The sequence below is a fragment of the Sylvia atricapilla genome, chromosome 14 (assembly GCF_009819655.1).
Source record: "Sylvia atricapilla isolate bSylAtr1 chromosome 14, bSylAtr1.pri, whole genome shotgun sequence".
In the NCBI taxonomy this organism is placed as follows: Eukaryota; Metazoa; Chordata; class Aves; order Passeriformes; family Sylviidae; genus Sylvia; species Sylvia atricapilla.
This window is the reverse complement of record NC_089153.1, coordinates 2,606,281-2,621,873: the sequence shown is the minus strand read 5'-3', so window position 1 is coordinate 2,621,873 and position 15,593 is coordinate 2,606,281. Positions and strand designations below refer to the sequence as shown.

Genomic DNA, 15,593 nt, shown 5'->3' with positions numbered 1-15,593 from the left:
AGGGAAGGAGTTTTAGAGGAAAGGGTGAGACAGGATGGGAAGGGAGTGTTCTTGCTGAGGATGCTTTCCTTGGTCCTAAGGGTCTGGAGTGGGAGGCCTTCCTGATAATGAGGTGAGAGTGTGATACAGAAATGTCCTCAATGTCCTTTGCAGTTCGGAGTCTCTCCACCAGGGACTGTGTCTTCTGCTGCTTCCTGCCTGATGTAGGCCCTGTGTTGGTAAGAGGTGGTGAGATGGAGAGTGCTGAGTGTTGTCTGATGGAACAACTTGTTCAGGTTCAAGGTGTTGTGGGAGGGGAACACCTAAACTTGCTGTCCTCGTGTAGTTGTGGGCTTCCACAGTAGTGTCCAGAGATGTAGATTTTGCTGTGATGGTTTCTTGCTCCTCCTCAGGTGGGATTTACAAGGATTTATAATCTTTATGTGCTCAACTTCCTTTACTTGTGCACTGCTCAGTTGGTCTCAGTAGAGATGGTGTGTCCTGATGTCACATGTGGATGGTTCTGATATTTGCAGGAAGACCCTGAAACCTGCCTGATTATCCAGTTCATGTGGTACACGTTGTCCCACTTGGTTGACACTGTGGGTGCTCTTGTGCTTTGGCACTTGCTGTGTTCTCTTGAAGAAATAAATTTGTGTGGACTGGGATCAGAACTGCCACAGCTCCAATCACAGAATATTTATGAGCTATAACGTCCAGTCCTTTGCATTTTTGCCTACTCTTGCTGAAAAGGAGGAAAGCATTATGCTGAAGGTCGTGTAGCTGGGAAAAGCCTGTCAGATAATTTTAGACTGTATATCATTTGTGGTGATCATGAAAGAAGATGAGGAAGCACAAGGGCCCAGATCATATGCAGAGTGAGTTTACAGAGAGAGCATGTTTCTGAGGATCAGCAATGTTGGATATTTTGGCAGTGATCCTGCGTGTGGCACTAAATAGGGCCTGAGGACAGTGGAATGTTGGCTGAATCTTTAGAATCGTAACGGCACCTTTTTATCTGCCGGAGGGTACTTTCCGGAGCTCCCCAGCTGTTAGTGAGCTGGGGAAATGTCTTCCGGGATTCTGCAGCAAATTTACGGACCGTGGCTGAGTTTGTTGCTTTGAGTGAGGGTTGTTCTCTCGTATGTTTGCTATGCCCTAGAAAGAAATCTCTGTTGACTGTGAGAATAGGTGCACCGAGGTGTCAGCTCTGCTGACAGCACTTTCCCTTGCTGGTGTGTAACATTTTAACCCTCGCTTGCTGAAGGAGGTGAAGACACGCAGGATGTAGTGGTGACAATCCCCCAGGCACCATGGACCGCTGAACTGCCTTTGCTGAGTGCTGATTGAGCCGGTATCAACATTGTCAAAACCTGTGCCCTCTTTCCTACCCAGTTCAAGTGACGTGCTGAAAGGTTACAGTTGAGGCCTCAAGGCTTTCTCCCTCTGTGGTGGATTTTCTACATAGCATTATAATCGTTTTACGCAGGGGTTGTAAATTCAGGGTCAGTGTAAGAAAACGGAATTGGTTTTTTCCATAACCCCCTCTTTGCTCAAAATCATTCTATGTATTTTTATTTTTTTTTTCATGCCTGGGGATTGACACTTGCTTGTCACAACATTCTTTCAATATTTGTATCACCCATGGCAAAGTTGTGAATTATCCAGAAACAGTCTCTTAAAATACACAAATGTACCTCTAAGGACAATATCATTTACACTGCTGTGTTCATCAGGAGTTGTTTCTTTCCATGGATCATGAAATCAATGCTTGTTATCAATAGAAATCTCCTGGTAACTGTGTCTACAAATAGATGTCCAGCATTTCAGGAGAGTGACAGAACTTGCAGGTGATTACGATTTCCACCCAGAATAGCTGAAGCAGCAGAAAAGATGAAGGGTCAACTACAGGGAGTCTGCTGAGCACAGCATATATAACATCAGCTGTATGGGGGCTTTGTGCTGTCATTGAAGGAATGGCTGTAGACTTGCATTCCTGGCTAGAGAATTGGCGTGACCTACACTGGCTTGTTGTGATATTCTTGGAATATTTGTATCAGGTGCCACGTCCTTTCAAAAGCCCTGGAAATTTTCTAACAAAGAATACCCTCACCCAGCCAAGCAAGCACCAAAATCCCTAATAACAAAGCTTGGAATATAAATTCTCCTATAGAAAAAATACAATCTTTTATGTTGGAGTGCTTGTTAATGATTGAGTTGTTCTATCACAACACGGAGTCATTGCCATCGTCATTTGGAGTTATTCTGACATCACCTTTAGAAGGAGTAGAGCGCTGGGCATGGTCTATATGACACCATCTGTATGTTTTTGATGGTGCTCTCATTGCTGGCAGTAGTGTGCAGAAGCTGCAGTGAGCCCTGTGGAGGTGAAGGGGGCAGTGACAGGTTGCAGAGGTGAATGTGGCTGTGGCATTGTGGAGGCCCTGGCCATTTCCTGGTATTAAGGTTGACCTGGAGGAGTGAGATGTGTCTAATGGCACTGAAAGTCCCTGGGGAGACGTGCACCATGTCATGAGACAGTGCCATAGGTACTATTCACTGTGCTGTCACTGTTGCTGACTGCTGATCATGCTGGTATTTAATGTGGTTTCCTATGAAGAACTCAGTACTCTTGTTTGACTCTCCTCCATCAGGGAGGTGATGCAAGATGACAATTGTGACTTCACTGTTCTCTCTCCTCATGGTGTAATTTCCCACATTTTCTTGGCTTACCAGAGTCATTGTGGAAGCAGGGAAGTTCTTATACACTTTTCCTAAGTTATTTCTGCAATTATGTTTTTATTCTAGCTGCCAGTAGAAGGTGTGCAGGCAGAGGATTGTGACCTGAAGTGTATGTTTTCTTTTCTTGGTCGTGCCTTTCTGATGTGGATTGCAGCTGGATTGTCCAGTGAGGTGGCATGACCATACACTGTCCTGTTTGCATGTTATATTATTATTTGCATTCTCCAGCCATTTGCTTGAAAACCCCTGGAAAACCCTCTTAAACAAAGAAACAAACAAAAATCCCCCAAGAACAACAACAAAAAACGCCCCACAATCCATACTGGACACCATATTTTCCTGTGCAGTAGGTATCATTGTTTGCACTGATGTATTTTTCAGCATTTGGGTTGGTCTTTCACAGCGTTCTGTCAATGGCCATTGCCTTTAGAGTTGTCCTGACATCACCTCTATAAACAATATTCTCCAATGTAATGTTTCCAGCTGAGGCTGGGGGAGCCACAGGAGATGAGGTGAACACGGCAGTGGGGCTGAGTAGGCCCTGACCATGTCATAATATGAAGTGTGACCTCACAGTGTGTGGGGACTGGAAATCCTTGGGAAGACCACGGGTTGTGTCATAAGAAGACAAGAATGTGAGCTGATGCTGTTGTCTGGAGAACACGTCCCAGAGTAGGGAATGGGGGATGAGTAGAGGAAAGGACGATGCAGGATGGGCACAGGTTTCTTTCCCAAGATCCATTCCTGGGCTCCTGAAGGTATGGAGTTGAAGGCCTTCTGGGTGCTGAGTTAATTCCATGGTAGTTTAATGCCCATCATGTCCTTTGAGGTTATGAATATTTCCCACCAGAGACATCCCTTGTGCTGTGTCTGCCTGAGGCAGACAAGGTGTCAGTAAAGAGGGTGTGGCATGCAGAGTGCTGGGTAATTCCCAATGAACTTTTTGATTCCTATTTAGGACAACTTTTTCTAGGAGAGTAGCACGTAAGCCTCCCGTCCTTGTGTAATGGTGGGCATCTATAGTGGCTTCCAGAGCTACAGATCTTTCCATGATGGTCCCTCTGGCCTCAGGGTAATTTTTAAGGGCACATGTTAATGTGGATATCATTTCTGTGCGTCCCAACTTCCCATAGTTGGGGACTTGAAAATTTCCCCTTGGTTGAAGTTACATGTCCTGTTTTCACAGGTGGCTGATTCTGAAGTCTGATGTACACACAAATCCCTGCACAGCAGCCCAGCTGTGGTTCTCCATGGTACAAATTCTCCCATCCAGCTGATATGATGGGGTGCTTTGTGCTTTGGCATTTGCTCTCATTCTCTCAAAGTGCCAACTCCATGTGGACTGGGGTGACAACAGACATGCCTTTATGTCATAAAGTTCTTAAGGAGTCAGTTCTTATGTTCTGTGGTATTTCCACCAGAGATTGCTGAAAAGGCATAAATCATGATGTGTAGGCAGATGAGAGGAATCTGCCAGAGTGTGGGGGGCTTCATATCCCTCGAGATGTTCCTTGTGCCAGTTGTAAGGGAAGGTGAGGATATGCAAAGGACAATGTTTTAGCAGGTTTTGTGGTATTGTGAAAGAGATTCTGCAAGTGGCACAAGGTATGGCCTGGGCATGTGATGAGGATGAGCTTTAGCAGGGAAGGCTCTTGCCTGAGGGAGATGATCTGCAGAACAGTTGTGTCTTTGGTGAAGGACTGGAGAATGTGTGCTCAGGCAGGGTTGGTGTTTCCCAGGATGTGAGACAGAGGATTCTATTAGAAAATATCAAGAAGAGGCTCCACAGACATTACTAATACCTGGGATTTCTCCAGAAGTTTTGCATATCCTTACGCCCCAGTGTTCTCTTCCTGCATTTCAATACAGTGGAGCTGGATTATTTGTGTTTCTTCTCCCTTCTTACCAAGCTCTCACAGTCTTGCTTTTCTGTCTCTCATGTTAGCAATGTGTTGGTAATACCAGACAATACGAAATACTGAGTTTTGGCAGCTTTCTGGTTGCAAACATTTGGGTAATTTTCTATCAGTGTGTAGGATGACTTTTCCATGCTCCTGAGCTGACGCTGATGTTGAGACAATGTCTTTCCTTAGCTCCAGTGTGCCCCTCCCTCATGATAGAAGTGTGCTGAGCTTTGCCCACTGATTCCAAGGCTTTTCTAGAATGCACATCAATATTTTCTATCTGTTGTACCCAATAGTCTCTGCTAGTGTTAGAAGCAGTTTGCTGCTCTGAGAATATTTCTTTTCTGAAGAAGCAAGCAGTGATGCTACAGGTAAGTGGCTTCTTGCTGAAGGAGATGAGTCTGAGAGACAGCTGAACCTTTCTGCCTCTTTAGTTGTGGTGTCTTCATCTTGGATTGACCAAATGTGTCTAGGTTGGGAGTTGGATTTAACAATCCTTGTGGCTTTCCTTCCAACCTGAAATATTGTATAACTCCCAGATTAGACCACAGTCTGCTCTCATTTCGTTCTTGCTTCTTCCAGCATGGTTTGAGCAGTTGGCAGCAAGCACAGATGGAGGGTGGCCTCTAATGTATTTCTCAGAATGGATGTCTTGGGAGTGGAGAGCATGTTCTCATGCAGAATTCTGTGGGATTAGGTTGGATATTTCGGCAGTGATCCTGCATGTGGCACTAAATAGGGCCTGGGCCTATGTGATTTGGAGGGTGAATTTGAGTGGGGAGGAGTGTTGTCCCAGGAAAATGAAGCTGTTGGGTAGAACACAGTGTGTGTCACTGTGGAGGAACTTGTGGAGAATGTCTGGTTAGCTGTGGAGATCTCATTTCCCATGCCTTAGAGTGGTAGAGGATTCCAATAGAAATCCTTGAGAAAGCACCCACCCTGTAGTGCTGCTCTTGTGGGATACTCTCAGGACCTCCAGCAGTTCTCAGTATTCTTGCTTGGTGTTGTTCCCTGTGATATTACAGCTATCAAGTGACTTGCCATGCGTGCCTTTAGTTCCTTGCCATTGATGCGAAATTTTGTTGGTGAACCAGGAGGCTCTTTGAACTTTGTGCAGTTCTGCCATCGTTTTTTGGGACATTGCATCAGTCATCTCCCTGGTGTTGGTCTTCCATCTGGCATTAAGGGACAGTGTCCTTTCAAAGAAATACTCCTGGTGCTGGAGTTAGTTTTTGTGAAGAAGCAACCAGTGATGCTACAGGTGAGTTAGTGCTACCAGCAGAGGCTCTGTGTGACACAAGGTGTACTTTGGTTCCTGTCCAGCTGTGGTATCTTCATGTTGGATTGACCAAGTTTTGCCTGAATCAAAATTCCTGTAGGATTGGAGCACCATTGTGTGCTCTCATTCATTTCTGCTGCTCCCTGGCACCGGGTGAGAAGTGGGCAGCAAAGACAGATGGAGAGGTGACCTCAATGCTTTTCTAGGAGGAGATGTGTTGGGCATGCCGAGGATGCTTTCCGTGACGATGCTGTGGTGAATTTTTAATAGCTCTGCAGGTGTGAGTCAGGCCGAATTGTTCTTCATCGAGGTAAATGAGAAATGTTTTGGCATCTTGCCTGTTTTTTTTTTTTTTTTTTTTTTTCAGCATTCTTGGAGGCTTTTCATGCTGGAGTCTGCTGGATTTCATTTTGCAAAGGAGAGACTCCCTTGGGTCACTTAGACACTGGAACGGTTTTTGTATTAGGTGTCTGAATGGGTGGGCTCTTCTCTGATGTAATACATCTGTTCTTTATGATGTGATTGCTTTGTCGATTTATTTATCGGGTCGTTGAGATGACTGAAGGGTCCAAATGTGGCTTTGATCCTGAAGGGAGAGGAAGCAGCAGGCGCACCGTTGTGGAGCATAACCAGAAGGCAAATTCCTGTCATGAGGAATGAGAGCTGGGAGCGCCCTTTTGCTAAAGGGCCTGTCAGTGCTTGATGACGTGGTGGAGTAAGTATTCTAAAAACATTTCCTCAAGTGGAAAAATTCTAGAAGATACAAGGATGGCAGCGATAGAGAAGAAGAGGGAAAGACCACACAGCTAGGAGAGAAAGAAAAAAGCAAACAAAAAGAAGAAGATAAGCAGGGAAAAGACAAAGCAACGAAAAAGAAGAAGATAAACAGGGAGATGAAAAAGGAAAAAGGACAAAGAAAAAGTGGAATAACAGAAACAGTGGAAGAAATCATTGCACGGTAGAGAAATGGGAAGTTTTACCGAAGGACAAGTGGTGGACAAACGGGCATCTGGATTTCGAGGAGATTCAGTCATATGACCTCGAGATCGAAGCAAGAGATAAAGGGGCTCCTCCACTTTCCTGCAGCGTGGAGCTTGAGGTGCTGGATGTGAACGACAATGCGCCGGAGGTGCGGTATTAATAGTAATAATATTCATAATAATAGCAGTAGTAGCAGAAGTAGTAAAGAAAATATTGAACTCGCTACAATGAAAACAATATAACTAAAAAACTACTCCACTCCCAAAAACCGGAACCAACCAGCAACACCATTCCAAACCACAATGAAAGTAGAAAGAAGGGCAGAATGGAAATACAAAACAGAGGATAAAAGAGCTGACCAGCACGCACCGACCACATCTGTAGACATTGAGAGGAGTTGGTTCCTAACACCTTTGATAAGAGCAGCACAGCTCTCCAGCAATGATATTCTGTAATTAGCAGTGATGGTTCCGCATTTAATGATCTCCGCGGTGACAGAGGACACTGACGAGTTTCCAGTGCAGCTAAAGAATACCGGTGGGTGGAAAGAGAAGGGAAAGGAGCGGATAGAATGAAGAGTGGCATAAAAAGGAGGAAAAAAAAGACAGTCAAGGAAGAAACGGAAAAGAGTACAAAGAAAAAAAGGAAAGAGAAAGGAAAAATGTCCGTAAAGAAGGAACTGCAGGATGCAAGAAAAAGGAAAAGGCAGCGAAGAAAGAGAAAGAAGAAATGAAGGACTACTTTTAAAGAAAATGGAAGATATAAGGGGAAAAAAGAGTAGCACGACAGAAGACACGGCAGAAAACATACCCATCGCGGGGCGGAGGCAGAGGCGCTGTGTGTGAGCGTGTGAGGCGGCGGAGCAGCGCACGGTGTCGCTGCAGGCTCGGGAACGGCGTGTGGGCGGCTCCGCCCCGGTGCGGCGGAGAGCCCGGCTGTGAGCGCGGGGGGGCGGCGCGGGCCGGGCAGCAGAGCCGGTGCGTCCGGGCGGCGGCGGGGAGCCGTGCGGGACCGGGCCGGGCCCGGCACACACAGCGGCGGCCGCAGCAGCGGCGGAGAGAGCGGCGGCGGCGATGGGGGAGCGTTGTCGTGCGGCGCTGCGGGTGCTGGTGCTGCAGGCGGCCTGGGCGCTGGCGGGCGGGCAGGTGCGGTACTCGGTGCCGGAGGAAGCCGAGGCCGGCACGGTGGTGGGCCGTCTGGCGCAGGACCTGGGCCTGGAGGCGGGCGAGGCGGAGGCGCGGCGGCTGCGGCTGGTGGCGCAGGGCCGGCGGGCGAGCGTGGAGGTGAGCGGGGCGAGCGGCGCGCTGCTGGTGAGCTCGCGGCTGGACCGGGAGGAGCTGTGCGGCAAGAGCGCGCCGTGCGCGCTGCGCCTGGAGGTGCTGGTGGAGCGGCCGCTGCGCGTCTTCCATGTGGAGCTGGAGGTCACCGACATCAACGACAATGCCCCCATCTTCCCCGCCGCACGAAAAACCCTCAGCATCGCGGAATGGACCACTCTGCCGGGGTTCCGATTCCCGCTGGATGGTGCTTCGGATGCGGATATCGGAGCGAACGCGCAGCTCTCCTACACACTCAGCCCCAGCGAGTATTTCTCTCTGGATTTACAAAAATCGAACGGTGAAAATATTGAACCGGAAACTCGTCTTAACGAAATCTCTGGACCGCGAGACGATTCCCGTTCACCGGTTGGTGCTGACGGCGAGTGACGGGGGCCGGCCGTCTCTGACAGGGACAATGGAGCTGGTGATCTCAGTTTTGGACACGAACGACAATGCGCCCCAATTCAACCAGTCTGTGTACACAGTGCAGCTTCCGGAGAGCGCTGCGGTGGGGACGCTGGTGATGAGGGTGAATGCCACGGATGCGGACGAGGGAAGTAACAGTGAGGTGACCTATGCCGTGACAAACTTCATTCCTCCGAGTGGAAGAGATGTGATTTCTGTCAATCCGAAGACGGGGGAGATCCACCTCACGGGCGCTCTAGACTTCGAGGATGTCAGTGTATTTAATTTTCGTATTGAGGCGAGAGACCACGGGACACCCCCGCTGTCGGGTCACTGCAAGGTGGTGCTGGAGGTGCTGGACGTGAACGACAACGCGCCGGAGGTGCGGGTGACGTCGCTGTCGGTGCCGGTGTCGGAGGACGCGGCGGTGGGGACGGTGGTGGCCCTGCTGAGCGTGTCGGACCGGGACTCGGGGGCGAACGGGCGCGTGCGGTGCTGGGTGTGGCCGGCGTCGCCGTTCGGTCTGGAGGCGACGTTCGCGGGCTCGTACTCGCTGGTGCTGCGCGAGGCGCTGGACCGGGAGCGGGTGTCGGAGTACGAGGTGGAGGTGCGTGCGGAGGACGGCGGGGCGCCGGCGCTGCGCGCCAGCCGCGGGCTGCGGGTGCCGGTGTCGGACGTGAACGACAACGCGCCGGCGTTCGCGCAGGCCGTGTACACGGTGCTGGCGCGGGAGAACAACGCGGCGGGCGCGGAGCTGGCGCGGCTGTGGGCGCGGGACCCGGACGAGGCGGGCAACGGGCGCGTCAGCTACTCGGTGTGGGAGGGCGGCGCGGCGGCCGCGTCGTCGTCGTGGTCGTCGTGGTCGGGGGCGGCGGGCGGCGGGTGGCGGCCGGCGTCGAGCTACGTGTCGGTGGACGCGGAGAGCGGGCGTCTGTGGGCGCTGCAGCCGCTGGACTACGAGGAGCTGCAGGTGCTGCAGTTCGAGGTGCGCGCGGTGGACGCGGGGGAGCCGCCGCTGTGCGGCAACGCCACGGTGCAGCTCTTCGTGCTGGACGAGAACGACAACGCGCCGGCGCTGCTGCCGCCCGCGGGCTCGGCGCCGGAGGCGGGCGGCGCGGCGGCCGAGGCGGCGCGGGCGGCGCAGGCGGCGGGGGGCTCGGTGTCGGCGTCGGACACGCTGTGGGCGTGGGCGGCGTGGGGGGCGCCGGCGGGGCAGGTGGTGGCCAAGATCCGCGCCGTGGACGCCGACTCGGGCTACAACGCGTGGCTGCGCTACGAGCTGTGGGAGCCGCGGGGCAAGGGCCCCTTCCGCGTCGGGCTCTACAGCGGCGAGGTGAGCACGGCGCGGGCGCTGGACGAGGCGGACGGGCCTCGCCACCGGCTGCTCATCGTCGTGCGCGACCACGGCGAGCCGGCGCGCTCGGCCACGGCCACGCTCAGCGTGTCGCTGGTGGAGGCGGCCGAGGCGGCGCTGGCCGCGGCCGCGGGATCGTCGTCGTCGTCGTCGTCGCGGGCGGCGCCGGGCGCGGACGCGGGTGCCGGGGCGGCCGGCGCGGCCACCAACGTGTGGCTGGTGGTGGCCATCTGCGCCGTGTCCAGCCTGTTCCTGCTGGCCGTGGTGCTGTACGGGGCGTCGCGCTGGGCGCCGCGGGCGGCCGTGCTCTCGGGGCCCGGGCCCACGACGCTGGTGTGCGCCAGCGAAGTGGACAGCTGGTCGTACTCGCAGCGCCACAGCCGCAGCCTGTGCGTGGCGGACGGCGCGGCCAAGAGCGACCTCATGGTTTTCAGCCCCAACTTCCCTCCGCCGCCGCCCGGCGCCGCGCCCAAGGACACGCAGCCGGAGCCCTCCGCCCTCCTCGGCACGGTCAGTGGTGCTTCCCTCGTTCATTTCTTTGCTCTTTCTCATCCGCCCTCCGGGTAGTTGCTGTTGGAAGCCGGGCTCAGTTCCCACGGCTTAGGGACGTTCGGTATTTAGCGGGTGCTTAAAGACGCCAAAGACACCTTCGCATCTGTCCCCGTGTCCTTTCCGCGGCCCCCGGGTCTTTCAGATTACGGTCCAGAATGTAAATATGATAGCCCCTTCGAGCAGTTAATGTAGGCAGCTGAGGGTTTGAGCTCTGAATGTGAGTTGTTCTGCTCTGTTATTAAATCACTGTCCCGTGCGACAAGCAGTGCCCGGAGGTGTGAGATTTGCAGACAAGAAGGGGTTTCTGCTGCTGATGTGTAGCATTTCCACCGGAGCTGGGTGAAGGAGTTGAAGACAGCCGGGCTGTGGCGGTGACAGACCCGCAGGCACTGTGTACCACCTCAGTGCCCTTGCTGACTGTTGGTTGTGCTGTTGTTTGTCTTTTCATTGAAAACTGCCCTGCTCTTGTTTAATTATAATCATGTGTGAAGGTCTGATGCAAGGTGAAAAGTGGATGTTCAAGGACAATAGTTCCCTATTATCGATCTACTCTGCGACTCATATAGAAAATAGGGTAGTTTTGGTAAAGATTTCCAATTATTTTTCTATGATCTTTTTGCAAGTATCATGCTGTTCTGGTTAGTACTATAAAGTACACAGGGAGAAGAGTGTGTAATGTATTCAAGGCGACGAGCCAAGGTATGTGTTTCAAGATGGAAAGTGATTTGTTTTCCTGCTGCCCACTTTCCTGAGGATTTGTGTTCCTGACCAGAGACCGAGTGTAAAGTACACTGTCCTTTTTTGATGTTCTCTCGAAATTCGCAACAATTGTCACATTAGTGATCAAGACTCTAAGAGAGCTTTAAAAGTGTAAATCTTCCCTTCTGTAATGAAGAAACAAATAGCCCCCAACATCAAAGAATCTCCTTTCCCCACCAATTCTTAAATATTATCCTGGTACACAGGCAGTAGCATGTGTTACTGTCCTCCGCACAGTATTGGTTCTTCCCTGGGAGGACAAAATCAGTGCCACTGCTGTTTAGAGGTTCCAGCATTACCTTCGAAAATAGCATTCCCATAGAGAAGCAGTGCAAAAGATGAGGTGTCAGCAGCAGAACATCTGCCATACACGGTGTTGATGATACCGTCCGTGGATTTTTCTGGTGTGTCATTGCTGGCAAGGATAAGCAATGGTCATGTGGAACCTTGTGGAAGGAAAGGAAACTGTGATCTCTTGTACCGAGTAGGGCCTGGCCCTTTTCTGATGGGAGGGGTGACCATGAGCAGCAGAAAGGCTTGTGTGGGAAACTCAAAATCCTTGGGCAGACCATAGATCATGTTATAAGAAAATATCATGAGGTTATATATTTGTCTTTAGAACAGATCTCAGGGTAGGGGAGGGAAGGAGTTTTAGAGGAAAGGGTGAGACAGGATGGGAAGGGAGTGTTCTTGCTGAGGATGCTTTCCTTGGTCCTAAGGGTCTGGAGTGGGAGGCCTTCCTGATAATGAGGTGAGAGTGTGATACAGAAATGTCCTCAATGTCCTTTGCAGTTCGGAGTCTCTCCACCAGGGACTGTGTCTTCTGCTGCTTCCTGCCTGATGTAGGCCCTGTGTTGGTAAGAGGTGGTGAGATGGAGAGTGCTGAGTGTTGTCTGATGGAACAACTTGTTCAGGTTCAAGGTGTTGTGGGAGGGGAACACCTAAACTTGCTGTCCTCGTGTAGTTGTGGGCTTCCACAGTAGTGTCCAGAGATGTAGATTTTGCTGTGATGGTTTCTTGCTCCTCCTCAGGTGGGATTTACAAGGATTTATAATCTTTATGTGCTCAACTTCCTTTACTTGTGCACTGCTCAGTTGGTCTCAGTAGAGATGGTGTGTCCTGATGTCACATGTGGATGGTTCTGATATTTGCAGGAAGACCCTGAAACCTGCCTGATTATCCCAGTTCATGTGGTACACGTTGTCCCACTTGGTTGACACTGTGGGTGCTCTTGTGCTTTGGCACTTGCTGTGTTCTCTTGAAGAAATAAATTTGTGTGGACTGGGATCAGAACTGCCACAGCTCCAATCACAGAATATTTATGAGCTATAACGTCCAGTCCTTTGGCATTTTTGCCTACTCTTGCTGAAAAGGAGGAAAGCATTTATGCTGAAGGTCGTGTAGCTGGGAAAAGCCTGTCAGATAATTTTAGACTGTATATCATTTGTGGTGATCATGAAAGAAGATGAGGAAGCACAAGGGCCCAGATCATATGCAGAGTGAGTTTACAGAGAGAGCATGTTTCTGAGGATCAGCAATGTTGGATATTTTGGCAGTGATCCTGCGTGTGGCACTAAATAGGGCCTGAGGACAGTGGAATGTTGGCTGAATCTTTAGAATCGTAACGGCACCTTTTTATCTGCCGGAGGGTACTTTCCGGAGCTCCCCAGCTGTTAGTGAGCTGGGGAAATGTCTTCCGGGATTCTGCAGCAAATTTACGGACCGTGGCTGAGTTTGTTGCTTTGAGTGAGGGTTGTTCTCTCGTATGTTTGCTATGCCCTAGAAAGAAATCTCTGTTGACTGTGAGAATAGGTGCACCGAGGTGTCAGCTCTGCTGACAGCACTTTCCCTTGCTGGTGTGTAACATTTTAACCCTCGCTTGCTGAAGGAGGTGAAGACACGCAGGATGTAGTGGTGACAATCCCCCAGGCACCATGGACCGCTGAACTGCCTTTGCTGAGTGCTGATTGAGCCGGTATCAACATTGTCAAAACCTGTGCCCTCTTTCCTACCCAGTTCAAGTGACGTGCTGAAAGGTTACAGTTGAGGCCTCAAGGCTTTCTCCCTCTGTGGTGGATTTTCTACATAGCATTATAATCGTTTTACGCAGGGGTTGTAAATTCAGGGTCAGTGTAAGAAAACGGAATTGGTTTTTTCCATAACCCCCTCTTTGCTCAAAATCATTCTATGTATTTTTATTTTTTTTTTCATGCCTGGGGATTGACACTTGCTTGTCACAACATTCTTTCAATATTTGTATCACCCATGGCAAAGTTGTGAATTATCCAGAAACAGTCTCTTAAAATACACAAATGTACCTCTAAGGACAATATCATTTACACTGCTGTGTTCATCAGGAGTTGTTTCTTTCCATGGGATCATGAAATCAATGCTTGTTATCAATAGAAATCTCCTGGTAACTGTGTCTACAAATAGATGTCCAGCATTTCAGGAGAGTGACAGAACTTGCAGGTGATTACGATTTCCACCCAGAATAGCTGAAGCAGCAGAAAAGATGAAGGGTCAACTACAGGGAGTCTGCTGAGCACAGCATATATAACATCAGCTGTATGGGGGCTTTGTGCTGTCATTGAAGGAATGGCTGTAGACTTGCATTCCTGGCTAGAGAATTGGCGTGACCTACACTGGCTTGTTGTGATATTCTTGGAATATTTGTATCAGGTGCCACGTCCTTTCAAAAGCCCTGGAAATTTTCTAACAAAGAATACCCTCACCCAGCCAAGCAAGCACCAAAACCGCTAATCAGAAAGCTTGGAATATAAATTCTCCTATAGAAAAAATACAATCTTTTATGTTGGAGTGCTTGTTAATGATTGAGTTGTTCTATCACAACACGGAGTCATTGCCATCGTCATTTGGAGTTATTCTGACATCACCTTTAGAAGGAGTAGAGCGCTGGGCATGGTCTATATGACACCATCTGTATGTTTTTGATGGTGCTCTCATTGCTGGCAGTAGTGTGCAGAAGCTGCAGTGAGCCCTGTGGAGGTGAAGGGGGGCAGTGACAGGTTGCAGAGGTGAATGTGGCTGTGGCATTGTGGAGGCCCTGGCCATTTCCTGGTATTAAGGTTGACCTGGAGGAGTGAGATGTGTCTAATGGCACTGAAAGTCCCTGGGGAGACGTGCACCATGTCATGAGACAGTGCCATAGGTACTATTCACTGTGCTGTCACTGTTGCTGACTGCTGATCATGCTGGTATTTAATGTGGTTTCCTATGAAGAACTCAGTACTCTTGTTTGACTCTCCTCCATCAGGGAGGTGATGCAAGATGACAATTGTGACTTCACTGTTCTCTCTCCTCATGGTGTAATTTCCCACATTTTCTTGGCTTACCAGAGTCATTGTGGAAGCAGGGAAGTTCTTATACACTTTTCCTAAGTTATTTCTGCAATTATGTTTTTATTCTAGCTGCCAGTAGAAGGTGTGCAGGCAGAGGATTGTGACCTGAAGTGTATGTTTTCTTTTCTTGGTCGTGCCTTTCTGATGTGGATTGCAGCTGGATTGTCCAGTGAGGTGGCATGACCATACACTGTCCTGTTTGCATGTTATATTATTATTTGCATTCTCCAGCCATTTGCTTGAAAACCCCTGGAAAACCCTCTTAAACAAAGAAACAAACAAAAATCCCCCAAGAACAACAACAAAAAACGCCCCACAATCCATACTGGACACCATATTTTCCTGTGCAGTAGGTATCATTGTTTGCACTGATGTATTTTTCAGCATTTGGGTTGGTCTTTCACAGCGTTCTGTCAATGGCCATTGCCTTTAGAGTTGTCCTGACATCACCTCTATAAACAATATTCTCCAATGTAATGTTTCCAGCTGAGGCTGGGGGAGCCACAGGAGATGAGGTGAACACGGCAGTGGGGCTGAGTAGGCCCTGACCATGTCATAATATGAAGTGTGACCTCACAGTGTGTGGGGACTGGAAATCCTTGGGAAGACCACGGGTTGTGTCATAAGAAGACAAGAATGTGAGCTGATGCTGTTGTCTGGAGAACACGTCCCAGAGTAGGGAATGGGGGATGAGTAGAGGAAAGGACGATGCAGGATGGGCACAGGTTTCTTTCCCAAGATCCATTCCTGGGCTCCTGAAGGTATGGAGTTGAAGGCCTTCTGGGTGCTGAGTTAATTCCATGGTAGTTTAATGCCCATCATGTCCTTTGAGGTTATGAATATTTCCCACCAGAGACATCCCTTGTGCTGTTGTCTGCCTGAGGCAGACAAGGTGTCAGTAAAGAGGGTGTGGCATGCAGAGTGCTGGGTAATTCCCAATGAACTTTTTGATTCCTA

At 50.0% G+C, this 15,593-nt stretch overlaps 1 protein-coding gene across 1 annotated transcript; it reads left to right on the top strand.

Annotated features, from left to right (window-relative positions):
- The first annotated feature begins 7,958 nt into the window (after window positions 1-7,958).
- Window positions 7,959-10,530, top strand: LOC136367683 (protocadherin alpha-2-like). The gene is given in 2 exon segments (XM_066329485.1): window positions 7,959-8,509; window positions 8,511-10,530. Coding segments are annotated over 2 exon segments (2,571 nt in total).
- Window positions 10,531-15,593: the final 5,063 nt, after the last annotated feature.